The sequence below is a fragment of the Pseudophryne corroboree genome, chromosome 5 (assembly GCF_028390025.1).
Source record: "Pseudophryne corroboree isolate aPseCor3 chromosome 5, aPseCor3.hap2, whole genome shotgun sequence".
In the NCBI taxonomy this organism is placed as follows: Eukaryota; Metazoa; Chordata; class Amphibia; order Anura; family Myobatrachidae; genus Pseudophryne; species Pseudophryne corroboree.
In genome coordinates this window covers 449,823,059-449,850,088 of record NC_086448.1, presented here as the reverse complement: position 1 = coordinate 449,850,088, position 27,030 = coordinate 449,823,059, and the positions used below count along the sequence as shown (strand labels likewise).

Below are 27,030 nucleotides of genomic sequence, written 5' to 3'. Positions count from 1 at the left end.
ATCTGATTTATTTTTTTCCTGCCCACTCCATGCACTTATTACTTTTTGTTTTCTCCTGTAATTTATGCCATAATGCTTGCTACTTTAAAACAAATATTTTGTTTTGCTCTCAGGAGTTTAAAGCCATTTTTGTGCTATAGCTCTACTTTCATGTATACAAAACTAACCGTAATCTTACACACTTCCCATTTGATAAAATAAATCCATTGTTCACATTATACCACACAGTGCCCTAGTTAATCTTATACCGCACTGTAGTTCACATTATAGACACAAAGGGGCAGATGTATTATGCAACACACATCGTGCCGCTATAGGGCTTCCTTCTTCGCCTCTTTACCGAGGTGAAGCAGGAAGTAGTACTGACGAGACATATGAACATCTCGTTTGCTAGAGTGGGGGAGTGAAAACTCCTCCCTCCAGTGTTCCCTGCCAGTGTCCATTAGCGCCTCTGCCTAGTGCTGATGCACTGTGTCTCTTCCCCAGCCTGGTCCGGTACGCATGCGCGAGATCTCGCTACTATCGCGAGATTTCCCATGCGCAGCCTGAGTCCATCCGCCACTACAGTGGCTATCAATTGAGCAACACCACCTGCAGATATCAAAATCTAAATTGCAAGTGTCAGAACAGTCAATGGTTCAATTATTGCCTGGCATGTTGGCACGCTATCTTGAAGATAGCAGCGCCAATCTAGGCAGGGGCACTTCACCTTGCACATGCAGCCCCATTAATACATGTGTAAGCGGCGTCAGTGCATATAACGTGCTGATACTACTTCCCCCCCCATGACGTTGCTTCATATATCCACCCTGTATCTCCAGCGAAACAGAGACCTCCTTTTAAAAGCTTTGTGTCAAACTTGCAATTCTAGGTGTAATATCCTGGTTTAATTTTGTAATTTTGTAGATGACTATTAGAACCCCGGTATCCAAACTAATATTTATTTGTTTGTTAAAAGCAGCAATATCCCATTATTTATAATAAAATCAACAGCTGAGTAAAAAAATACACTGCTCAAAAAAATAAAGGGAACACTTAAACAACACAATGTAACTCCAAGTCAATCACACTTCTGTGAAATCAAACTGTCCACTTAGGAAGCAACACTGAGTGACAATCAATTTCACATGCTGTTGTGCAAATGGAATAGACAACAGGTGGAAATTATAGCCAATTAGCAAGACACCCCAATAAAGGAGTTGTTCTGCAGGTGGTGACCACAGACCACTTCTCAGCTCCTATGCTTTCTGGCTGATGTTTTGGTCACTTTTGAAAGCTGGCGGTGCTTTCACTCTAGTGGTAGCATGAGACGGAGTCTACAACCCACACAAGTGGCTCAGGTAGTGCAGCTCATCCAGGATGGCACATCAATGCTAGCTGTGGCAAGAAGGTTTGCTGTGTCTGTCAGCGTAGTGTCCAGAGCATGGAGGCACTACCAGGAGACAGACCAGTACATCAGGAGACGTGGAGGAGGCCGTAGGAGGGCAACAACCCAGCAGCAGGACCGCTACCTCCCCCTTTGTGCAAGGAGGAACAGGAGGAGCACTGCCAGAGCCCTGCAAAATGACCTCCAGCAAGCCACAAGTGTGCATGTGTCTACTCAAACGATCAGAAACAGACTCCATGAGGGTGGTATGAGGGCCCGACGTCCACAGGTGGGGGTTGGGCTTACAGCCCAACACCGTGAAGGACGTTTGGCATTTGCCAGAGAACACCAAGATTGGCAAATTCGCCACTGGCGCCCTGTGCTCTTCACAGATGAAAGCAGGTTCTCACTGAGCACATGTGACAGACGTGACAGAGTCTGGAGACGCCAAGGAGAACGTTCTGCTGCCTGCAACATCCTCCAGCATGACCGGTTTGGCAGTGGGTCAGTAATAGTGTGGGGTGGCATTTCTTTGGGGGGCCGCACAGCCCTTCATGTGCTCGCAAGAGGTAGCCTGACTGCCATTAGGTACCGAGATAAGATCCCCAGACCCCTTGTGAGACCATTTGCTGGTGCGGTTGGCCCTGGGTTCCTCCTAATGCAAGACAATGCTAGATCTCATGTGGCTAGAGTGTGTCAGCAGTTCCTGCAAGACGAAGGCATTGATGCTATGGACTGGCCCGCCCTTTCCCCAGACCTGAATCCAATTGAGCACATCTGGGACATCATGTCTCGCTCCATTCACCAATGCCACGTTGCACCTCAGACTGTCCAGGAGTTGGCGGATGCTTTAGTCCAGGTCTGGGAGGAGATCCCTCAGGAGACCATCCGCTACCTCATCAGGAGCATGCCCAGGCATTGTAGGGAGGTCATACAGGCACGTCGAGGCCACACACACTACTGAGCCTCATTTTGACTTGTTTTAAGGACATTACATCAGAGTTGGATCAGGCTGTAGTGTGTTTTTCCACTTTAATTTTGAGTGTGACTCCAAATCCAGTCCTCCATGGGTTAATAAATTTGATTTCCATTGATAATTTTTGTGTGATTTTGTTGTCAGCACATTCAACTATGTAAAGAACAAAGTATTTAATAAGAATATTTAATTCATTCAGATCTAGGATGTGTTATTTTAGTGTTCCCTTTATTTTTTTGAGCAGTGTATATCATGTTGGACTGTAATGACAGTTGGTATGACCTCTAACCCCTCCCAAAAGTGTTAAAGATGCACAGGTGAATATGTGTGAGCTGTGATAGAGGGGGGAGGATTAAGAAAGAGATGGGGGGGAAGTGTTGGGGTGCAGAACAGGGAGAAATGGGGGGGGGGGATTGGAGTGAAGACTGAGAATGGTCTTCAGTAGCGCTACATGTTTTTCATGGATCACTTCATCACACTGTTTAATTATGACTGAAGGCACTCTCTTTAAGTAGGCAGAGTGTCATTGAAATGGGCAGGAAATGTATAGTGGATGGATTCTGTTAAGTGTTGATAGATGATCAAAGTATAATGGGGGTAATTCAGAGTTGATCGCAGCAGCAAATTTGTTAGCAGTTGGGCAAAACCATGTTCACTGCAGGTGGGGCAGATATAACATTTGCAGAGAGAGTTAGATTTGGGTGGGCTATATTGTTTCTATGCAAGGTAAATACTGTCTGCTTTATTTTTACACTGCAATTTAGATTTCAATTTGAACACACCCCACCCAAATCTAACTCTCTCTGCACATGTTATATCTGCCCCCCCCCCCCTGCAGTGCACATGGTTTTGCCCAACTGCTACCAAATTTGCTGCTGCGATCAACTCTGAATTATGCCCAATGGCTCTCATTCCGAGTTGATCGCTCGCTAGCTGCTTTTAGCAGCAGTGCAAACGCTAAGCCGCCGCCCTCTGGGAGTGTATCTTAGCAGAATTGCGAACGAAAGGTTAGCAGAACAGTGCTAATTTTTTTTCAAGCAGTTTCAGAGTGGCTTCAGACCTACTCCTTCCTTGCGATCACTTCAGTCTGTTTAGTTCCTGCTTTGATGTCACTAACACGCCCTGCGTTGGGTCAGCCACTCCCCCGTTTCCCCAGGCACGCCTGCGTTTTTTAGCACACTCCCGTAAAACGATCAGTTACCACCCAGAAACACCCACTTCCTGTCAATCACTCACCGATCACGATCAACAGAGCGACGGAAAAGAGTCGCTAGACCTTGTGTAAAACTGCATAGTTTTGTGTGAAAGTACATTGCGCGTGCGCACTGCGGCCCGTACGCATGAGCAGTTTTGCATTTTTTTTACCTGATCGCTACGCTGTGAAAATCGGCAGCGAGCGATCAACTCTGAACATCCCCAATTGAGCGGTGTGCTTGTGTGTATTATTCTCTAATGGATATTCAAAATGTGTTTGCTATGTGGCAGTTATATAGTGGGTGCAATGGTGACATTCTTATTTCATTTGCTTGTGTAGAGTATTGATATGATGGTAGTACGAAAACAAGTTTCCGTAGAAAGTTGTCCACATACCTGGATATAAGGCTGATGTTAATGAATAAATCCATGATATGTAGGATCAACTAGCTCAATGAGTAGGCTGTTTGATTAGAATTCAGCAGGTTATACGTTTGAATCCTGGGTGTGGCAGTATATTCAAATGTGTTATTTAATAAAGGGTATTGCAAACAACAACGAGCTCTTAAGTGATTTGTGTCCCAATTGAGATATATATATATATATATATATATATACACTGCTCAAAAAAAAAAAGGGAACACTAAAATCACACATCCTAGATCTGAATGAATGAAATATTCTTATTAAATACTTTGTTCTTTACATAGTTGAATGTGCTGACAACAAAATCACACAAAAATTATCAATGAAAATCAAATTTATTAACCCATGGAGGTCTGGATTTGGAGTCACACTCAAAACTAAAGTGGAAAAACACACTACAGGCTTATCCAACTTTGATGTAATGTCCTTAAAACAAGTCAAAATGAGGCTCAGTAGTGTTTGTGGCCTCCACGTGCCTGTATGACCTCCCTACAACGCCTGGGCATGCTCCTGATGAGGTGGCATATGGTCTCCTGAGGGATCTCCTCCCAGACCTGGACTAAAGCATCCACCAACTCCTGGTCAGTCTGTGATGCAACGTGGCATTGGTGGATGGAGCGAGACATGATGTCCCAGATGTGCTCAATTGGATTCAGGTCTGGGGAACGGACGGGCCAGTCCATAGCATCAATGCCTTCGTCTTGCAGGAACTGCTGACACACTCCAGCCACATGAGGTCTAGCATTAGGAGGAACCCAGGGCCAACCGCACCAGCATATGGTCTCACTAGGGGTCTGAGGATCTCATCTCGGTACCTAATGGCAGTCAGGCTACCTCTGGCGAGCACATGGAGGGCTGTGCGGCCACCCAAAGAAATGCCACCCCACACCATTACTGACCCACTGCTAAACCGGTCATGCTGGAGGATGTTGCAGGCAGCAGAACATTCTCCTTGGCGTCTCCAGACTCTGTCACGTCTGTCACATGTGCTCAGTGAGAACCTGCTTTCATCTGTGAAGAGCACAGGGCGCCAGTGGCGAATTTGCCAATCTTGGTGTTCTCTGGCAAATGCCAAACGTCCTGCACGGTGTTGGGCTGTAAGCACAACCCCCACCTGTGGGCGTCGGGCCCTCATACCACCCTCATGGAGTCGGTTTCTGATCGTTTGAGTAGACACATGCACATTTGTAGCTTGCTGGAGGTCATTTTGCAGGGCTCTGGCAGTGCTCCTCCTGTTCCTCCTTGCACAAAGGCGGAGGTAGCGTTTCTGCTGCTGGGTTGTTGCTCTCCTACGGCCTCTTCCACATCTCCTGATGTACTGGCCTGTCTCCTGGTAGCGCCTCCATGCTCTGGACACTACGCTGACAGACACAGCAAACCTTCTTGCCACAGCTAGCATTGATGTGCCATCCTGGATGAGCTGCACTACCTGAGCCACTTGTGTGGGTTGTAGGGAGGTCATACAGGCACATGGAAGCCACACACACTACTGAGCCTCATTTTGACTTGTTTTAAGGACATTACAGCAAAGTTGGATCAGCCTGTAGTGTGTTTTTCCACTTTAATTTTGAGGGTGACTCCAAATCCAGACCTCCATGGGTTAATAAACTTGATTTCCATTGATAATTTTTGTGTGATTTTGTTGTCAGCACATTCAGCTATGTAAAGAACAAAGTATTTAATTAGAATATTTCATTCATTCAGATCTAGGATGTGTTATTTTAGTGTTCCCTTTATTTTTTTGAGCAGTGTATATATATCCAAAAAATAGGGAGGAGGGGGATTGGCAATTCTCTCTCTGGCGCAGGGCACCAAAAAGTCTAGTTATGGCTCTATTCTTTTCTCTTATTTTTTGCCATGTGTTCTGTTTTTGTACTTGACCACTTGCCTGGCATGGTCGCATCAGATGCGACCATACCAGCAAGTGCTTTATCTGACCTGGTCGCACAGGATGCGACCAGTCAGATAAACAGCGTTTGCAGCAGCAGGGAAGAAAAACTTCCCTCTGCTGCTGCTCACAGAGGAACCGGAAGTTCCCTCTGCCTCCCTGCACCCTCTCCCAGTCTTTGCTGTGCTGCCGATCACTGCTGATCGGTCAGCACGGCAGGACTCCCCCACCCAGCGGCTGCAGACAATGGCAGCTGCTGGGGAAGTGTAAATGACCCCCCCCCCCCTCAGGCCCCCCCTGTGTACCTGTTGGCTGTCCCGGCTTTCAAAATAAAAGCTGCGATGGTTGTGATGGTCACGATGCTCTGAAGATGGCGACCAATGTTCTGATGTTTGAAAATATTTTTTTTTTCAAATATATAAAAAAAATGTTTTTCTTTTTAACTAAAATCATTTTGAATAAGGTCTAATACACATTCTACACCTTATTCACTCATAAGAAAAACAAAACATTTTCTGAGCGGTTTTTCGGAAAATAATTGGTCAGTTAAGTGGTTAATCTAGTCATCAGTCTTTAATCTTGTCAAATGATGTTTATAACATTTCAACGTTTGGGAGCAAACGCCAAACATGATTACTTCCACACACTGCCCGATCATAGTTCCAACAAGCCATCTAATTGGCTGTTTTAAAAAAAATAGTCAGGTAATGTGTTGGCCAATTTAACACCCGTGTAGCTTTACACAGTGCCATTGTTAGGTTGGCTTTGTAAGATCTTCAGGAATATGACTGCATGGAGCAACCTCCAGGGCTTTTGGGCTGGAGCAGTGGTAAAGCAATTGCCTCTGAAAATGAGCTTTAATGTACAGATGTGTCCTTAAACATCTATCCTTTTTGTGCCATATGGTGCAAAACGCCTGTCATGACTTTCATATTGTGTACTTTATCCACAATTTTGTGTCTTGGTTCGCATACAGTGTACTAGGTACTTAGGATTATTATTTTTTTACAAAGGAATTAGTATAAATTTGCAAATAACATAACGATTCATGGCACAGATTGCTCATATCTGACCGGTCTCTTTCCTCTTTACATAGGCTGCATACCATTCCACAGTTTTGCATCTTACTTTGCGTATAGTGTAGGTATTTAGGATTAGTGTTTTTCACGTGATGTCATAAGGTCCATATACATGCAAGAACCACTATCACGTAACATTCACATTTGTATTTCATCAATATAGGTACTCCCAATTCAAAATGCATGCCAATAATCATGATGAAATATGCGTGCTAAGATGGTTCTACAGTATATGATGGATCACATATATCATGACTGTAGTTGCAATTCAACTCAAAATCTAATTTACCAATTAATGTATAGCAATGCGACTTGTTTTCAAGAGAAAATATTTCATATTAGTAAAGCAAAGGAAATGAGAATTTAAAAAAAAACCGCATGAAGCCTATGGGATACCCTGGCAACAGTGGCATAAGGTATGGAATAAAATTCTGAAAAACAGTAATGAAAGAGCTAAATTAGTGTAGCTTTAATAGAAACCTCATACAACATACACTATATGGACAAAAGTATTCGGAAGCCTGACCATTACACCAACAAGGGACTGTAATGACATTGTATACAAATACATACACTTTAATATGGAGTTGGTCCCCCTTTTGCAGCTATAACGACTTCTGCTCTTCTTGGAATGCTTTCCACAAGATTTTGGAGTGTTTCTGTGGTAATGTGCTCATTCATTCTGTAGAGTATTTATGAGGTCAGGCATTGACGCTGGACGAGTAGGCCTGTCTCGCAATCTACGTTTCAGTTCATCCCAAAAGTGCTTGATGAGGTTGAGGTTAGGGCTCTTTGTGCGGGCCAGTCAAGTTCATCAACACCAAACTCATCAAACCATGTCTTTATAGTCCATTCTTTTTGCACTGGGGCAGTGGTAGCCAACCCTGGTCCTCAAGAGCTACCAACAGTTCACGTTTTCCAGCTCACCTAGCAGGTGCACAGGTGTAGTCATTACTCACTGACACATTTTAAAAGATCCACAGTTAGAGCTAATTACTTCACTTGTGATACTGTGAGGAGACCTGGAAACGTGAACTGTTGGTAGCTCTCGAGGACCAGGGTTGGCTACCACTGCACTGGGGCATAGTCATGTTGGAATAGAAAAGGGCCTTCTCCAAACTGTTCCCACAAAGTTGGAAGCATAGCATTGTCCAAAATGTTTTGGTATACTGAAGCATTAAGATTGCCCTTCACTGGAGATAAGCCGCCTAGCCCAAACCCTGAAAAACAGCCCCATACTATTATCCCTCCTCTACCAAACTTCACAGTTGGCATAATGCAGTCAGGCAGATAACGTTCTCCCGCATCCGCCAAACAGAGAAGCATGATAAATCACTCCACAGAACACTATTCCACTGCACCACAGTCCAGTGTCAGTGTGCTTTACACATCACTCCATTTGACGCTTGACATTAGACTTGGTGATTTGAGGCTTGTATGCAGCTGCTTGGCCATGGAATCCTATCCATTAAGCTGCCGCCGCACAGTTTTTCTGGTTACATTAATGCCAGTGGAAGTTCAGAACTCTTCAGCTTTGAAATCACCATGCACCTTAGGAGTCATTGATCCTGCTCTGTGATTTTACATGGTCTTCCGCTTCATGGCTGAGTTGCTGTTGTTCCTAAACGTTTCTACTTTCTAATATCACAGTTGACCGTGGACTATCCAGGAAGGATGAAATATCATGAACCGCCTTATTTCAGAGTTGGCATCCTATCACAGAACCATGTTTTAAGTCACTGAGCTCTTCAGAACAACCCATTTCGTATCAGAAATGTTTGCAACTGGAGACTGCATGGCTAGGTGCTTGATTTTATACCTCTGTGGCAACAGGTCTGATGGAAACACCTGATTTCAATAATTAACAGGTGTGGCCAAATACTTTTGTCCATATAGTGTATTTCTCGAACGTCCTTGAGGATGCTGGGACTCCGTAAGGACCATGGGGAATAGACGGGCTCCGCAGGAGATGGGGCACTTTAAGAAAGCTTTGGATTCTGGGTATGCACTGGCTCCTCCCTTTATGCCCCTCCTCCAGACCTCAGTTTTACACTGTGCCCAGAGCAAGATGGGTGCACTGCAGAGAGCTCTCCAGAGTTCTCTGCGTGAAAGCATTTTTGTTTGGATTTTTCTTTCTACTTTCTACTACTTTTTCACAGGGAGCACTGCTGGCAACAGGCTCCCTGCATCGAGGGTCTGAGGAGAGAGGAGCAGACCTTCTTGTCAAAGATAGGCTCTGCTTCCTCGGCTACTGGACACCATTAGCTCCAGAGGGGGTGAACGCAGGTTCTTACTGGGCGTCCACCCCCGGAGCCGCGCCGCCGTTCTTCTCACAGAGCTAGAAGTACAGAAGTCAGAAGACGTCTCAGGCGGCAGAAGCCTTCAGCTTCACTGAGGTAACGCACAGCACTGCAGCTGTGCGTCATTTCTCCCATACACCTCACACACTCCGGTCACTGTAGGGGGGGGGGGGGGGGCCCGCCCTGGGCAGCAATATAAACCTCTGCATGGCAAAAAGACTATATGCATGTGCAGGTGGGCTCTGTACATGTATATAAAAGAGCCCCCGCCATATTTTACTAAGTTTGAGCGGGACAGAAGCCCGCCGCCGATGGGGCTGGGCTTCTCCCTCAGCACTCACCAGCGCCATTTTCTCTCCACAGCACTGCTAAGAGGAAGCTCCCCGGACTCTCCCCTGCTTACACACGGTGAAAGGGTGCTTAAAAGAGAGGGGGGGGGCACATAATTGGCGGTTTACATATTACACAGCGCTGCTGGGGGAAAACATTTAGTTTTGGTCTCCAGGGTTATTGCGCTGGGGTGTGTGCTGGCATACTCTCTCTCTGTCTCTCCAAAGGGCCTTGACAGGGATACGGTCTTCAGAAAAGGGGTTCCCTGTGTGAAGTGTGTCGGTACGCGTGTGTCGACATGTTTGACGAGGAAGGCTCGCTTACTGTGGATGGGGAGTGTTTGAATGTCAGGTCGCCGTCGGCAACGCCGACACCGGAATGGGTGGATATGCTGAATGTCTTGAATGCAAATGTCAATTTATTGCATAAAAGGTTAGACAAGGCAGAAGCTAGGGATCAGTCAGGTACCCAGTCCATGCCTGTCCCTGTGGCGCCAGGCCCGTCGGGGTCTCAGAAGTGCACCATATCCCAGATCGATGACACAGATTCTGACTCTAGTGTCGACTATGAAGATGCAAAATTACAGCTGAAGGTGGCAAAAGGTATTCGGTACATGATTATGGCCATTAAAGAGGTTTTGCATATTACTGACACGAGGGTACACATGTATAAAGAGAAAAAGCCTGAAGTCACTTTTCCATCATCATTTGAATTAAGTGAATTGTGCGAAAAGGCTCGGGACTCTCCAGATAGGAGACCACAAGTTCCCAAAAGGATTCTTATGGCGTATCCTTTTCCACAAACTGATAGGATACGCTGGGAATCTTCACCAAAAGTGGACAAGGCGCTGACACGCTTGTCCAAAATGGTGGCACTGCCTTCTCAGGATACGGCTTCCCTCAAGGAACCGGCTGATCGCAGGCAGGAAATTACCTTGAAGCACATTTACACTCACTCCGATACTATTGCTAGACCGGCTATGGCGTCGGCCTGGGTTTGTAGTGCGGTTGTGCCATGGGCAGATTCTTTATCTGCGGAGATTGACACCTTAGATAGGGATGCCATTCAAATGACCATAGAGCATATCAGAGATGCTGCCTTGTATATGAGAGATGCTCAGAGAGACATTTGTTTATTAAGCTCCAGAATAAATGCTATGTCTATTTCTGCTAGGTGACTCCTGTGGACCCGGCAGTGGACGGGAGATGCCGATTCTAAGCGGCACATGAAGTCCTTGCCGTACAAGGGGGAGGAGTTGTTTGGAGACGGCCTCTCGGACCTTGTCGCTACGGCTGGTAAGTCGAATTTCTTACCTTATGTCCCCCCGCAGCATACTAAGAAGGCACCTCATTATCAAATGCAGTCCTTTCGTTCCAATAAAAACAAGAAGGTGCGGGGATTGTCCTTTGTTACCAGAGGAAAAGGCAGGGGAAAGAAGCTGCACACAGCTAGTTCCCAAGAGCAGAAGTCCTCCCCTGCGTCTGCAAAGTCCACCGCATGACGCTGGGGCTTCCCGGGGGGAGGCAGATCTGGTGGGGGCTCGTCTTCGGTTTTTCAGCCACGTCTGGGTTCAATCGCAGGTGGATCCCTGGGCAGTAGAGATTGTTGCTCAGGGATACAGGCTAGAATTCGAAGACTTGCCTCCTCGCCGGTTTTTCAAATCGGCTCTGCCGACTTCCCCATCAGAGAGGGAGTCAGTGTTGACAGCAATCCAAAAATTGTATGTTCAACAGGTGATTGTCACAGTTCCTCATCTCCAGCAGGGAGAGTGATATTATTCAACCCTGTTTGTGGTCCCGAAACCGGACGGTTCGGTCAGGCCTATTTTAAACCTAAAATCTCTGAACTTGTACTTGAAAAGGATCAAGTTCAAAATGGAATCACTCCGGGCGGTCATCGCCAGCCTGGAGGGGGGGGGGGATTGGATGGTGTCCCTGGACATAAAGGATGCATACCTTCATGTTCCAATATTCCCCCCCCATCAGGCGTTCCTGAGATTTGCAGTGCAGGACTGTCACTACCAATTTCAGACGTTGCCGTTTGGGCTTTCCACAGCCCCGAGGGTTTTCACCAAAGTAATGGCGGAAATGATGGTGCTCCTGCGCAGGCAGGGGGTCACAATTATCCCATACTTGGATGATCTCCTAATAAAGGCGAGATCTCGGGAGAAGTTGCTGGACAGCGTTTCTCTGTCCATGAAGACGTTGCAGCTACACGGCTGGATTCTCAATATACCGAAGTCCCAGCTGGTTCCTACAACGCGTCTGACTTTTCTGGGCCTGATCCTAGACACAGACCAGAAAAAGGTTTTTCTTCCGATCGAAAAGGTTTAGGAACTCATGACCATGGTCAGGAACCTATTGAAACCAAAGAAGGTTTCAGTGCATCAGTGCACGCGGGTCCTGGGGAAGATGGTGGCTTCATACGAGGCCATCCTTTTCGGCAGATTCCATGCGAGGACTTGTCAATGGGACCTCTTGGACAAGTGGTCCGGGTCCCATTTACAAATGCATCAAAGGATCACCCTGTCTCCCAGGACCAGGGTATCTCTCCTGTGGTGGCTGAACAGTGCTCACCTTCTAGAGGGTCGCAGGTTCGGCATTCAGGACTGGGTCCTGGTGACCACGGACACAAGCCTCCGAGGCTGGGGAGCAGTGGCACTGGGAAGAAATTTCCAAGGTCTCTGGTCAAGCCTGGAGACTTGTCTCCACATCAACGTCCTGGAGTTGAGGGCCATGTACAACGCCCTGCGTCAAGCGGAGTACTTACTTCGGAGAAGACCGGTTCTGATTCAGTCAGACAATGTCACGGAAGTGGCTCATATAAACCGCCAAGGCGGAACAAGGAGCAGAGTGGCCATGGCAGAAGCGACCAGGATTCTACGCTGGGCGGAAGGCCATGTAAGCGCGCTGTCAGCGGTGTTCATCCCGGGGGTGGACAACTGGGAGGCGGACTTCCTCAGCAGGCACGACCTGTATCCGGGGGGAGTGGGGACTTCATCAAGAAGTCTTTGCACAGATCGCGGATCGGTGGGGCCTGCCTCAAATAGACATGATGGCGTCCCGTCTCAACAAAAAGCTAAAGCGGTATTGCGCCAGGTCAAGGGACCCTCAGGCGGTAGCGGTAGACGCTCTGGTGACACCTTGGGTGTTCAGTTCGGTCTATGCGTTTCCTCCTCTTCCTCTCATACCCAAGGTGTTGAGAATCGTAAGAATAAGCAGGGTCAGAACAATCCTCATTGTTCCAGATTGGCCACTGAGGACTTGGTATCGGGACTGCAAGAGTTGCTCACAGAAGATCTGTGGCCTCTTCCTCTAAGGCAGGACCTGCTGCAGCAGGGGCCCTGTTTGTTCCAAGACTTACCCCGGCTGCGTTTGACGGCATGGCGGTTGAACGCCGGATCCTAGCGGAAAAAGGAATTCCGGAGGAAGTCATTCCTACCCTGATCAAGGCTAGGAAAGACGTGACGTTGAAACATTATCACCGTATATGGCGGAAATATGTTTCTTGGTGTGAGGCCAGAGCTGCTCCTACGGAGGAGTTCCATTTGGGCCGTCTACTTCACTTCCTTCAAACAGGAGTGACCTTGGGCCTAAAATTAGGGTCCATAAAGGTCCAGATTTCGGCCTTATCCATTTTCTTTCAAAGAGAATTAGCCTCTCTTCCTGAGGTACAGACTTTTGTGAAGGGGGTGCTGCATATTTAGCCTCCCTTTGTGCCTCCGGTGGCGCCTTGGGATCTTAACGTGGTGTTACATTTCCTCAAGTCACCTTGGTTTGAACCACTTAAAACTGTGGAGTTGAAATACCTCACGTGGAAAGTGGTCATGTTGTTGCCGTTCGCCTCGGCGAGACGTGTTTCAGAATTGGCGGCTTTATCGCATAAAAGCCCATACTTGGTTTTTCACGTGGATAGGGCAGAGTCGAGGACTCGTCCTCACTTTCGGCCAAAAGTGGTCTCATCTTTTCATGTGAACCAACCTATTGTCGTGCCTGTGGCTACAAGGGACTTGGAGGATTCCGAGTCCCTGGATGTCGTCAGGGCTTTGAAGATTTATGTGACCAGAACGGCTCGGATCAGGAAGACTGAAGCTTTATTTGTTCTGTATGCGGCCAACAAGGTTGGCGCCCCTGCTTCAAAGCAGACTATTGCTCGCTGGATCTGTAACACGATTCAGCAGGCGCATTCTACGGCAGGATTGCCGTTACCGAAATCGGTTAAGGCCCACTCCACTAGGAAAGTGGGCTCTTCTTGGGCGGCTGCCCGTGGGGTCTCGGCATTACAGTTGTGCCGAGCAGCTACTTGGTCGGGGACAAACACCTTTGCAAAGTTCTATAAGTTTGATACCCTGGCTGAGGAGGACTTCCTGTTTGCTCAATCGGTGCTGCAGAGTCATCCGCACTCTCCCGCCCGTTTGGGAGCTTTGGTATAATCCCCATGGTCCTTACGGAGTCCCAGCATCCTCAAAGACGTTAGAGAAAATAAGATTTTACTTACCGGTAAATCTATTTCTCGTAGTCCGTAGAGGATGCTGGGCGCCCGTCCCAAGTGCGGACTTCTTCTGCATGACTTGTATATAGTTATTGCTTACATAAGGGTTATGTTATAGTTTTCGGTGATACCGTGGCTATGTTGTTGTTCTTACTGTTAACTGGGTAAGTTTATCTTTAGTTATACGGTGTGATTGGTGTGGCTGGTATGAATCTCGCCCTTAGATTTACAAAAATCCTTCCTCGTACTGTCCATCTCCTCTGGGCACAGTTTCCCTAACTGAGGTCTGGAGGAGGGGCATAAGAGGGAGGAGCCAGTGCACACCCAGAATCCAAAGCTTTCTTAAAGTGCCCTATCTCCTGCGGAGCCCGTCTATTCCCCATGGTCCTTACGGAGTCCCAGCATCCTCTACGGACTACGAGAAATAGATTTACCGGTAAGTAAAATCTTATTATACCCCACTATGGGTTATATTTTTTTTTATATGTGTTGCACTTGCATTAAAACATAAATCAGGTGCAAATTTGAGCACCAGCAACTAACCAGCCTAATACTTAACATATATTTTCAAGGATTACTGTGCTGTATGTGTTATTTTATTGTGAGAAAAAAATACAGAAAACTGCCTAGTATCATTTTAATAAATATATATGACTGCCAGTGCAATTACTTCACATGAAGTATCTCAACCTAGTGATTATTTTTTGTGTAGAATTATGTGCTCTTACTTGACAGCAATTATTTTGGAGAGAGTGAGTAAATCATTATATTTTCACGACTGGTTGCATAGGAAACCGTGTGAGCAAAATATAAATGAAGTCGGCAACACTTTATCCCCTTTACCACAATGAGTTTGTATTCTTTATTTTTGTTTTTTTTGTTTTTGTTTCAACTACAATCCACTCATCTTCACTTCATGACATCCCACAACACAGGATATTTTGTTTCCTCCCTTTTCTGGTTCAGAAAAAGAGTATATATTTTTGTAGGAGAAGGTCGCCTACTGATGCTACTTTGCTTTATTAATATGTTGCAGTACTACATCCATACTGCAGTAATTCTAGTTATCTAATGCTGAATGCTATATGTTAATATGAAAGTACGAGATGGCATCGAGATCTCGGCGCTTGGGATTCCAGTGGTCACAATACAGACAGTGGCATCCCGCCGTGAAGGGACCCGACACCAGGAAGCTAAGTATGCAAGTGTGCTAACTCTCCTCTTCCCCACCTGTAACAGTCCCTTCCAACATCCTGACCCAAACCGTCGCTCCACCCCCCTACCCCCCTCAGCCTAACCCTAGCGCTTCCCATTTGTGCCTAAATCCTACTACTCGCAGCCTTAACCTAACCCTACCACCCCTGCAACCTAACCCTCCCCCGGCACCCTAAACCTCCCCCCCACCACCACCACCCAGTTGCCTAAACCCAACGCCCTTAACCTAACCCTCACACACAAACACACACACTCACCCCAGCCAGACCCTAAGGAGCCCTGACACACTTATGTTCGGGATGCCGGCAGTCAGGATTCCGGTGCCTGCCTTTTAATCCATGTCATGATCCCGGCGTCAGCATTCTGACCAGTGTTGGGATACCGGGGACAGCATTCCAACTGCCGGTATCCTGAACACCAGCATGCTGACTGGATCCCGAAAGTACAATGTGAATTTCAGTTGTTATTAATGGTAATACCACCCAGCAGACATCAGTGGGGGAATTCAGTTAGCCGTCCGGAGGTATTCAGTTAGCGGTGATTACTCTGCTCATGAGTTCCTACAGTTGGCCTGAGTATCGCAGCTGTAAAATTGATTCTTCAGTTAACGTGGAATCAGTGGGTTTCCGCACCTGAATCCCGATATTTTGGCACTGGAAAAAGGCTATTTACTGAATAACCTTTCTCCTCAGCTATTTCAATACCCTTGCTTGTGTTATGTTTGCACTTCTGTCACACCCCTTTACTGCTGTGCAAGGTGTGAGCAAGTCGCTATTTATCTGAATGCCCAATTTCCTGATCTAAATGAGCAACTGGTGACACTGAGGTCCATAGATTACATGCAGAAGATTTTGATAGCCCTGATCAGACCATAGTTGGGGCAAGCATAGAAGAATGTGGAGACATGGGATAGCAGGATCCTATAGTAGGTAGCTGGGTCACAGTTAGATCAGAGGGCAGAAGGAATATTTTCAGATGGCGAATATTAATTTTAAGTAGACTAATAAATTACCCAAAATGGTAATTCAGGTGTAGTATTGCTAAAGAAGGATACTTAAGCCGAGTGTACACTATAACAATCTCTGACCAATATGTTGTGTCTGACAGAATCGGAATTACGTATCAGCCGGATTGTTCAGTGTGTTCCACGATTTGTATGATACCGCAGTCGCATGCGATTTTGTCCAGTCAGCCATGCTACACGGCCAACCGGATGATATTGCATGTGTCACCGTGTAGTGTAATGAAGGCCGGAACAAGATATCATTATTCTGATGTGTACTGCAGATAAGATTTCTCTTACGTCCTAGAGGATGCTGGGGACTCCGTAAGGACCATGGGGTATAGACGGCCTCCGCAGGAGATAGGGCACCTAAAAAGAACTTTTACTATGGGTGTGCACTGGCTCCTCCCTCTATGCCCCTCCTCCAGACCTCAGTTAGATCTTGTGCCCAGAGGAGAATGGGTGCATTGCAGAGAGCTCTCCAGAGTTTTCTGTTGAAAAAGAATTTTGTTAGGTTTTTATTTTCAGGGAGTCCTGTTGGCAACAGGCTCCCTGCATCGTGGGACTGAGGGGAGGGAAGGAGGGCTGGCTTAACGGTTGGGCTCTGTTTCTAAGGCTACTGGACACCATTAGCTCCAGAGGAAGTCGGAACACAGGTCTCACCTGGGGTTCGTCCCGGAGCCGCGCCGCCGTCCTCCTCACAGATGCCGAAGATAGAAGCCGGGTGAGTATGAGAAGGCAGAAGACATCATAGGCAGCAGAAGACATCAGATCTTCATGAGGTAAGGCGCGCAGTGGTAAGCTGCGCGCCATTGCTCCCATTCACACACACAGAGCAGCACTGAAGGGTGCAGGGCGCAGGGGGGCGCCATTTTCTATTAAAAAATCACCGGGACCGAAGCCCGCCGTCGGGTGGGCGGAGCTTGATCCCCAGCACTAACCAGTGCTATTTTCTCCACAGAAGCTGCATGAGGAAAACACTGGCTCCCTGGTCTCTCCCCTGCTATTATATATATATATATAAGCGCTATCTGGTCATATCTTTCCAGTGTTATTAAGCGCTGGGTGTGTGCTGGCATACTCTCTCTCTGTCTCTCCTAAGGGCCTGGTTGGGGTTTTGTCCCCTTATAGGTTAATCCCTGTGTGTGTGGGGTGTCGGTACGTGGTGTCGACATGTCTGAAGCGGAAGGCTTTTCCAAGGAGGAGGTGGAGCAAATGAGTGGTGTGTCCCCGTCGGTTGTGCCGACTCAGGAATGGATGGACATGTGGCATATGTTGAATGCAAGTGTGGCATCCTTACATAAGAGGCTTGATAAGGCTGAATTAGGGGGGACATCAGGGGGTCAATCCTCGGATGGGACCGACTCACAGGGCCCGTCGGGGTCTCAAAAGCGTCCCTTAACACAAGACACTACTACCGACACGGACTCTGATTCCAGTGTCGACTATGACGAAGTGAAATTGCACCCTAGGGTGACAAAAAGCATTCAGTGTATGAGGCAATAAGGGATGTGTTGCATATTGCGGATGAACCCTCGGTCCCCGACACAAGGGTGCACATGTTTAAGGGAAAGAAACAGATTATAAATTTTCCCACATCTCATGAACTAAATGATTTCTTTGAAAAAGCTTGGGAGACTCCGGAAAAGAGACCGCAGATACCCAAAAGAATTTATATGGCATACCCCTTCCCTAAACAGGACAGGGAGCGTTGGGAATCACCTCCCACTGTGGACAAGGCCCTGACGCGCTTGTCCAAGAAAGTGGTGCTACCGTCTCCTGACACAGCTGCCCTTAGGGACCCTGCAGATCGCAGGCAAGAGACTACCTTAAAGTGTATTTATTCTCATACTCTTGCAGTCCTTAGACCGACAATTGCGTCGGCATGGGTGTGTAGTGCGATTTCAGCTTGGACAGATGAGCTGACAGCTGATTTTGATAAGATGGATAAAGATACTATATTCTTAACTCTAGCCCATATTAAAGACGCAGTCTTATTTATGAGGGATGCTCAAAGGGACATTGGTTTGCTGGCTTCTAGGGCCAATGCCATGTCTATCTCTGTGAGAAGATCCTTATGGACTCGCCAATGGACGGGTGATGTAGATTCCAAAAAACATATGGAAGTTCTACCCTATAAGGGAGATGTATTGTTTGGGGATGGGCTGACGGACCTGGTTTCCACAGCTACAGCAGGTAAATCAAACTTTTTACCATTTATTCCCCAACAGCAAAAGAAAGTACCACCCTATCAGATGCAGTCCTTTCGGTCGCACAAGTCCAGAAGAGGTCGGGGAACCTCCTTCCTCGCCAGAGGTAAGGGCAGAGGCAAAAGAGCACCTGCTTCGGCAGGTGCCCAGGAACAAAAGTCCTCCCCGGCTACTCCAAAGCCCACAGCATGATGCTGGGGCTCCCCTCACCGGTGGGGGCACGTCTTCGACTTTTCAGCCAGGCTTGGGTCAGCTCAGGCCTGAATCCTTGGGTGTTGGAAATAGTTTCCCAGGGTTACAAACTGGAATTCAAGGAGGTGCCCCCGCGCTGATTTTTCAAATCGGCCCTACCAGCTTCCACATCGGAACGGGATGTAGTCTTAGCTGCAATTCAAACGCTGTGTCTACAGCAAGTAATAACCAGGGTTCCCCGGAACCAGCAGGGAAGAGGTTACTACTCAACCCTATTTGTGGTCCCGAAACCGGACGGTTCGGTCAGACCTATTTTGAATCTGAAGTCCCTAAACCTGTACATAAAAAGATTCAAATTCAAAATGGAATCACTCAGAGCGATAATAGCCAATATGGAGGAGGGGGAGTTTATGGTGTCTCTGGACATAAAGGATGCGTACCTTCATGTCCCCATATATTCCCTCCATCAGGAATACCTGAGATTCGCTGTACAGGATTGTCATTACCAATTTCAGACGTTGCCGTTTGGGCTTTCCACGGCCCCGAGGATTTTCACAAAGATAATGGCGGAAATGATGGTGGTCCTGCGCAAGCATGGAGTCACAATTATCCCATACTTTGACGATCTCCTAATAAAAGTGAGATCCAGAGAGAAATTGCTGAGCAGCATGGCGCTCTCTCTGAGAGTGTTCCAGCAACACGGTTGGATTCTAAATCTACCGAAGTCACAGTTGATTTCGACAACTCTGCTAACGTTCCTAGGTATGATACTGGATACGGAACAAATGAAGGTCTTTCTCCCACTGGAGAAAGCCCAGGACATCCAGAACATGGTCAGAGACCTGCTAAAAACGAAAAGGGTGTCAGTTCACCAATGCACTCAAGTTCTGGGAAAAATCGTGGCGGCCTACGAGGCCATTCCCTTCAGAAGGTTCCATGCAAGGACTTTTCAATGGGACCTTCTGGACAAGTGGTCCGGGTCCCATCTGCACTTACATCGGAAGATAACTCTGTCCCCAGGGGCCAGGGTGTCTCTCCTGTGGTGGTTGCAAAGTACTCACCTGCTGGAGGGTCGCAGGTTCGGAATTCAGGATTGGATCCTGGTTACCACGGACGCGAGCCTCCGAGGATGGGGAGCAGTCACACAAGGAAGACCTTTTCAGGGACTGTGGTCAGACCAGGAGTCCTGTCTACACATCAATGTGTTGGAACTCAGGGCCATTTACAACGGCCTTCGACAAGCGGAGAGTCTTCTTCGAAACCTACCGATTCTGATTCAATCTTTCAATGTCACAGCAGTGGCTCATGTGAACCGCCAAGGTGGGACAAGAAGCAGAGTCGCGATGGCGGAAGCCACCAGGATTCTTCACTGGGCGGAAAATCACGTAAGCGCTCTGTCGGCTGTCTTCATTCTGGGAGTGGACAACTGGGAAGCAGACTTCCTCAGCAGACACGATCTCCATCCAGGAGAGTGGGGACTTCATCAAGAAGTCTTTGCAGACGTAACGCGTCTTTGGGGAACTCCTCAAATAGACATGATGGCGTCACGCCTCAACAAAAAGCTTCGGAGGTATTGTGCCAGGTCTCGGGACCCTCAGGCAGTAGCAGTAGACGCTCTGGTAACACCGTGGGTGTTCAAATCGGTCTACGTGTTTCCTCCTCTTCCTCTCATCACAAAAGTGTTGAGGATCATAAGACGAAGAAGAGTACAGACGATACTCGTTGTCCCAGACTGGCCTCGAAGGGCCTGGTACTCGGATCTACAAGAGATGCTCACAGGAGATCCCTGGCCTCTTCCTCTGAGGTAAGACCTGTTGTAACAGGGGCCCTGTGTATTTCAAGACTTACCGCGGTTACGTTTGACGGCATGGCGGTTGAACGCCGAATCCTAGCGAAAAAGGGGATTCCGGAAGAGGTCATCCCTACTTTAATAAAGGCTAGGAAGGAGGTGACGGTAAAACATTATCACCGTATCTGGCGAAAGTATGTGTCTTGGTGTGAGACCAAGAATGCACCTACGGAAGATTTTCATTTGGGTCGTTTTCTCCACTTCCTACAGACAGGAGTGGATATGGGCCTGAAATTAGGCTCTGTTAAGGTACAGATTTCGGTCCTCTCGATTTTCTTTCAGAAGGAATTGGCTTCTCTTCCAGACGTTTGTAAAGGGAGTGCTGCACATCCAGCCCCCTTTTGTGCCTCCAGTGGCACCATGGGACCTGAACGTGGTGTTGCAGTTCCTAAAATCACACTGGTTTGAACCGCTTAACAAGGTTGAGTTGAAATTTCTTACCTGGAAGGTGGTCATGTTGTTGGCCTTAGCATCAGCAAGGCGAGTGTCAGAATTGGCGGCTTTGTCACACAAGAGCCCCTACTTGATTTTTCATGTGGATCGAGCTGAATTGAGGACACGTCCGCAATTTTTGCCTAAAGTGGTTTCTTCATTCCATATGAATCAACTTATTGTGGTGCCTGTGGCTACAAGTGACCTGGAGGATTCCAGATCCCTGGACGTAGTCAGGGCCTTAAAGATTTATGTAGCCAGGACGGCTAGAAATAGGAAAACAGAGGCTCTGTTTGTCCTATATGCTGCTAATAAGATTGGCGCACCTGCTTCGAAGCAGACTATTGCTCGCTGGATCTGTAATACGATTCAGCAGGCTCATTCTTCGGCTGGATTGCCGGTACCATATTCGGTTAAGGCCCATTCCACTAGGAAGGTGGGCTCTTCTTGGGCGGCTGCCCGAGGCGTCTCGGCATTACAGCTTTGCCGAGCGGCGACTTGGTCGGGGTCAAACACTTTTGCTAAATTCTACAAGTTTGATACCCTGGCTGATGTGGACCTAGCGTTTGCTCAGTCAATGCTGCAGAGTCATACGCACTCTCCCGCCCGATTGGATGCTTTGGTATAAACCCCATGGTCCTTACGGAGTCCCAGCATCCTCTAGGACGTAAGAGAAAATAAGATTTTAAACCTACCGGTAAATCTATTTCTCCTAGTCCGTAGAGGATGCTGGGCGCCCGTCCCAGTGCGGAAACTCTGCAAGACTTGTATATAGTTGTTGCTTACATAAGGGTTCTGTTACAGTTGGAATCGGTCTTGGACCGTTACTGTTATTGTTCATACGGCGGTTAACTGGTTATGTATAATCCAGGTTACATGGTATGATTGGTGTGGGCTGGTATGAATCTTGCCCTTGGATTTCTAAATCCTGCCTTGTATTGTCCATCTCGTCTGGGCACAGTTCTCTAACTGAGGTCTGGAGGAGGGGCATAGAGGGAGGAGCCAGTGCACACCCATAGTAAAAGTTCTTTTTAGGTGCCCTATCTCCTGCGGAGCCCGTCTATACCCCATGGTCCTTACGGAGTCCCCAGCATCCTCTACGGACTAGGAGAAATAGATTTACCGGTAGGTTTAAAATCTTATTTTGTCTGCCGGCATATCGTCCAGGTACACATCTTTCTAGTGTTTACCATGGCCTGTTGGACTTTTTGTTAACATGATTTAGACATTTTCCGCACATAACTTAGTAAAAAAAGAAAAAAAAAATCTACGTTGGGGCTGGTTGTGTCAAATATTTAAAATATAGAATGCATTAATTTTAACTTTCAAATAAAGTCAGTGAGTACATAAACCTCAGCTGAACATGCAGAACTATTTTGCAGAAAGTTTCAGTGAGAACTAGTTGGTAATTAACCTTACCAAAGAATCAAACAAAACAAGAGATCACTAAACTAAATTTCTCAATTACCTGTTGAGAATATTGAGACTGACGACATAGGAAGTATTTGGATTAGGGTTGGGGGAAAAAAAAAATGTGAAAAACAAAACAAAAAACCCCGCTTTTTTTTGCATTCATGTTTTAATGAACAAAAAAAGAATCATATATTAGAAACCTCGATCAACCAAGTTTTATGCTTCCTAACATTAATAATGTTATTAGGCTTTGATTTGATTTATTTTATGTATTTCAATAAACCCAATTTGTTACAACTTATTATTCCTATTACATCTGAATAAATGTAGATAGACTAATCACATTACTACATGCAAAGTACACTCATAGAGAAAATTAAAAATAAAATCAACAAGTTAATGTTAAACATTAATTATAATTAAATAAATCTGAATAGTAATACAAAATGGAAAATGCAATAGCACTTTTCAGAGAAACACAAACACACATACGCACACACACACACACACACACACACACACACACACACACACACACACACACACACACACACACGAGTTAAGCATTAGCACTGGGCATGTCACCGGCATTAAACAGTTTGAATAAAAACACTATTTTTTTCTGTATAATAGGCTTTTTTTTAATAAGTCACTGCGCCGTCCCTGTTCTAACAGCATAATAAATAAAATTAAAAAAACAGAGTGGTTTTTATAAAAAAAAAAAAAAAAAAATTGTTTTAAACCAGACAACCCTGGTCTGGATGCCAGAGATGGCGTTTCTATAATGTGAGTAGGGTGGGGCCCACACCTCACACCCGGCCCCCATGTATTATACTTACCTCTCCAGAGTACTGCGACGGCAGTGCTGCACGAATGACCAGGGAAATCGTGCTGCATTCATGCACAGTAGAAAAATCACCAGGAACATGTCACTTGAACCATGTCACTTGAACATGTCACTTGAGGTAGCCCACACAGAGACTGCACACAGGCCCCCTCCTCTCTTAACCGCTCCTGGACGTTCTAGCTCCAACTGCTGTGGTGATTGGATGCTGTGCAGCATCCATTTACTTTTGGGAGAGGCTGAGGGCAGCACAGCAGCAGCCAGAGTGCTGAACTCGCCTCCAGCCTGACGAGTAACGGGGTCTGGCACACAGTCATGCCCCCATAAAGTCATACACCAAGGGGCTTGGCCACCTTCGGCATGCACAAGATTTCCCACAACAGGATATCAGAATGTTGGACGGTACAGTATGCATCAAGTATGCGTAGCACAGGAAGCAGGAAAAATCTTCGTATACCCCTTTCACACTGCATAAATAACCTGGTATCGATGTGGGTCGCTGTGCGGCGTATTTTAACTCGGGGAATAAAGAAGGGTTATTGGTCAGGTGCCGTGTGAAAAAGTCCAGTGCCGGATCGCATCCTGGAAGGACCCATTTCCAAATCCCGGGTGCAACCCGACATTGCTATCGGAAAGCGGTATTGTAGTGGCAGCCACATGAAGGTGCTCAGGGGTGGATATGTCTAGTATTGAAGAGTGAAAAAGAAAACCAGTGGATAACCTAACCACAACAACCAATCAAGGTAGCATTTATTTGAGTACATTCTGTAAAATGATAGGTAGAAGCTGGCTCACTTTCCCACTCTTTTTTCACCTTTTGATAATTCAACCCCTTAGAGCAGGCCTGGCCAACCTGTGGCTCTCCAGCTGTTGTGAAACTGTAAATCCCAGCATGCCCTGCCACAGTTTTGTTGTTAGGGAATGCTAAAACTGTGGCAGGGCATGCTGGGACATGTAGTTCCACAACAGCTGGAGAGCCACAGGTTGGACCGAGATGTGTTACAAAGTTTTTGAACATTTTTATAAACCCGCTTTAAATTACATCGAACCTGAAAAGTTGGTTTTTTTTTACATTTTGTAAAGATCCATAGATAAGTTGTAACAGAATACTAGAACACAAAATGTAACGTGTTTAACTGCTGTGTGATTTATCCACTCACATGGATTTTTTTTTCTGACAGGTGAGAAGCGTGCCTATCTTTCACTTCCAAGACCAGGGGTAAGTTATGTGATTTTGTCTTGGCTTACAAACTTTAATACATTCTTGTAAACTTGACTATCTCTAATGATTACATCAGAATGTTTAGACCAGAGGCATTTTTGTAAAAACGTAAAATATCACAGATATATGTAGGATAACTTTTATCAATGTTAATCTTTGATGAAGTAATGCCACCATTTAATAACATGATGTCCTTCTGTATGCACCTTTTATTATTTCCTAATTGAAAAACAAAACATACTGTATGTACATTGTCAGACCTACACATGTGATTTATTATGCCGCAGTTCTAATTTACATCTGATCAAATGAGAAGCAGAATGGCTTATTAATGACTGTTAGTAATCACTAAACACCAGTTTACCTAATTCTTATTGATAATATTTCCTTACAAGAGAAAAGTATCTGAAATATCTAGAATCACATGATATACAACATTACACATCCCCTCAGCCTCCCTTATCATGGTTACAGTTTGTGGGGCCAATATCAAAATACCATAATGCAGCAGGGGCATACGCAGGATTTGTAAAGGGGGTTTCCAGATACAGTATGTGCGCTATATATATATATTTATTATATGTATATGGGTTGGGTTTTCGGGACTGTCAGTCGGGAGACCGCCGGTCACCATCCCGGCATTTAGCTGGCCGGAGGGGCCATCACCTCACTGTGCACTCGCCACAGGTTCTATTCGTGGACACCCACGAGTAGATATAGTCCCTGTTGGTGGGCATGCCGACCTGCAGGATATTCAGATGCCGGGATCCCGGCGTCAATATTGTGAGACCACCAGTCACACTAACGCGTCATATACATATACATATACATATATATATATATATATATATATATATATAATATAATATAAATAAAAACAACAGAATGATGGTTAAATAAAGGTCTGTTTTGCAGAACGGATCCGGGAAGTAGCATTGGATTCCTCTCCAAACAGACTCCGGACTCCTGGAGTTAAATCATCTAGATACAAGCAATAGAGAGTGCGCCCATAGTGCCAATCACATTATTTTTAAAACATCTAAAAATATATAGGAACCATCCAAATTGTCTGAATAAGACTCTTACCAAGAAGTCTTGGTACGAGTCTTATTCAGACGATTTGGATGGTTTCCTATATATTTTTATAGATGTTTTAAAATTAAGTGATTCGCACTCTCCTTTGCTTGTATCTAGGTGTGTCTATATATATATATATATATATATATATATATATATGTAAAAAATGAAGTGCAATAGAGCGCCTACTGGTGTTTAACAGGATTCTGGATTTATAGGATTTCTATATAGCCAGTTCACCATGTGAAAAGTGCAAAGTGTAAGTTAAGAAGGATTGACTTAGCTTCCTTGGGAACAGCTTCAGTCTGATGACACTTTTAGGACATGTAAAACAGAAATAAAAACCAACATAGTGTATACTGTTTGATTATATACAGTGTTCAACACTTTAGGGACCTTGCTAGTCCCAATATGGGTAAATAAGCTGGATGGTGGGTAATATTTCCAGTACACAAAGGCTGGACGAATTTATAAAACAAACAATTTAATATAACAAATCCTGAAGTAAATGTAGGTAGCACACGTACAAGAATAAAATTGTATATACAGCTTATCTGTCCACAAACGGAATCACCAGGTGAGCATCAGCCCAATCCTATTGGTGGATATTAAAAATGTCCCGAAGCAAATGCAGGTAACATACGTACAAGATATAAAAATAAATACAGCTTATCTGTCCATTCAGAGAAGTCACGGGTGAGTCATAAGTCCCGGTCCCGACGCGTTTCGTCCTGTGGCATAGGACTTCATCAAGGGGATGCATGGTGGGGACACAGCAGGGTATTTATGAGGTTGATCATTAGTCACATGACCAACAGGAAGCAGACATCACTTCCTGTGATGACTGAAAGTATATGCTATTACATTTTCAATATCTCTATTTAAACATTAGTATTGGTGTAAGGAGATAAAAACCACATATCTATTAAATTGAACATATAAAAGCGAGGGCTTTCTGTGCTAAACGGCTCTGTAGCGGTTGTGAACCGCATCTTGAGCCGCATGACGTCACTTCCGCCCAGCGCTGTATAGAGCGGTCGTGCGCCCTGTGACACGCGGCGTGAACCGCAAACGTCACTTCCACCGGATACTAGAGGGAATAGTTCAAGGTGACACACAGTGTTACAGCCGCCGCGTCACTTCCCGCTGAGGAGTATCTCTTATGAGTCCGGCTGAAGTAGGATGGAGATTTAAAAGTCCTGGAACGCACGGCCATCTTTAAATGCTTTAGCCCAATAAAATGTTGTTGGTCGTGGCGCCGTGGAACGCACGGCCATTTTGGCTGAGAATTAATACACAGGAAGACAATAAACGAATCGTTTGTATCTAAAAGTAATTAGAACAATTTTTAGTGTAATAATACATATTAAAAATACAATAAAAAAGTTTGCAGAATGGAGTTATAAATATTAGTTAATGATCTCAACTCGGTGAAGGTGCAATAAAGTGAATTATAGGAAAACCATATATCTGAGTATGTGGCTGGAAGTGAGGAGACTTTAAAAAGGGGGGGTGGATAATTA

General features: G+C 45.9%; 1 protein-coding gene across 3 annotated transcripts in view; it reads left to right on the top strand.

Moving 5' to 3' along the window:
- The window catches only part of CTNNAL1 (catenin alpha like 1), a 560,796-nt gene that overhangs the window by 478,500 nt on the left and 55,266 nt on the right, over positions 1–27,030 (top strand). For all 3 annotated transcript variants that reach the window (XM_063922923.1, XM_063922925.1, XM_063922924.1), the window contains exon 12: positions 24,390–24,427. In XM_063922923.1, coding sequence (XP_063778993.1) covers positions 24,390–24,427 — 38 coding nt within the window. The remainder of the gene's footprint in view (positions 1–24,389; positions 24,428–27,030) is intronic.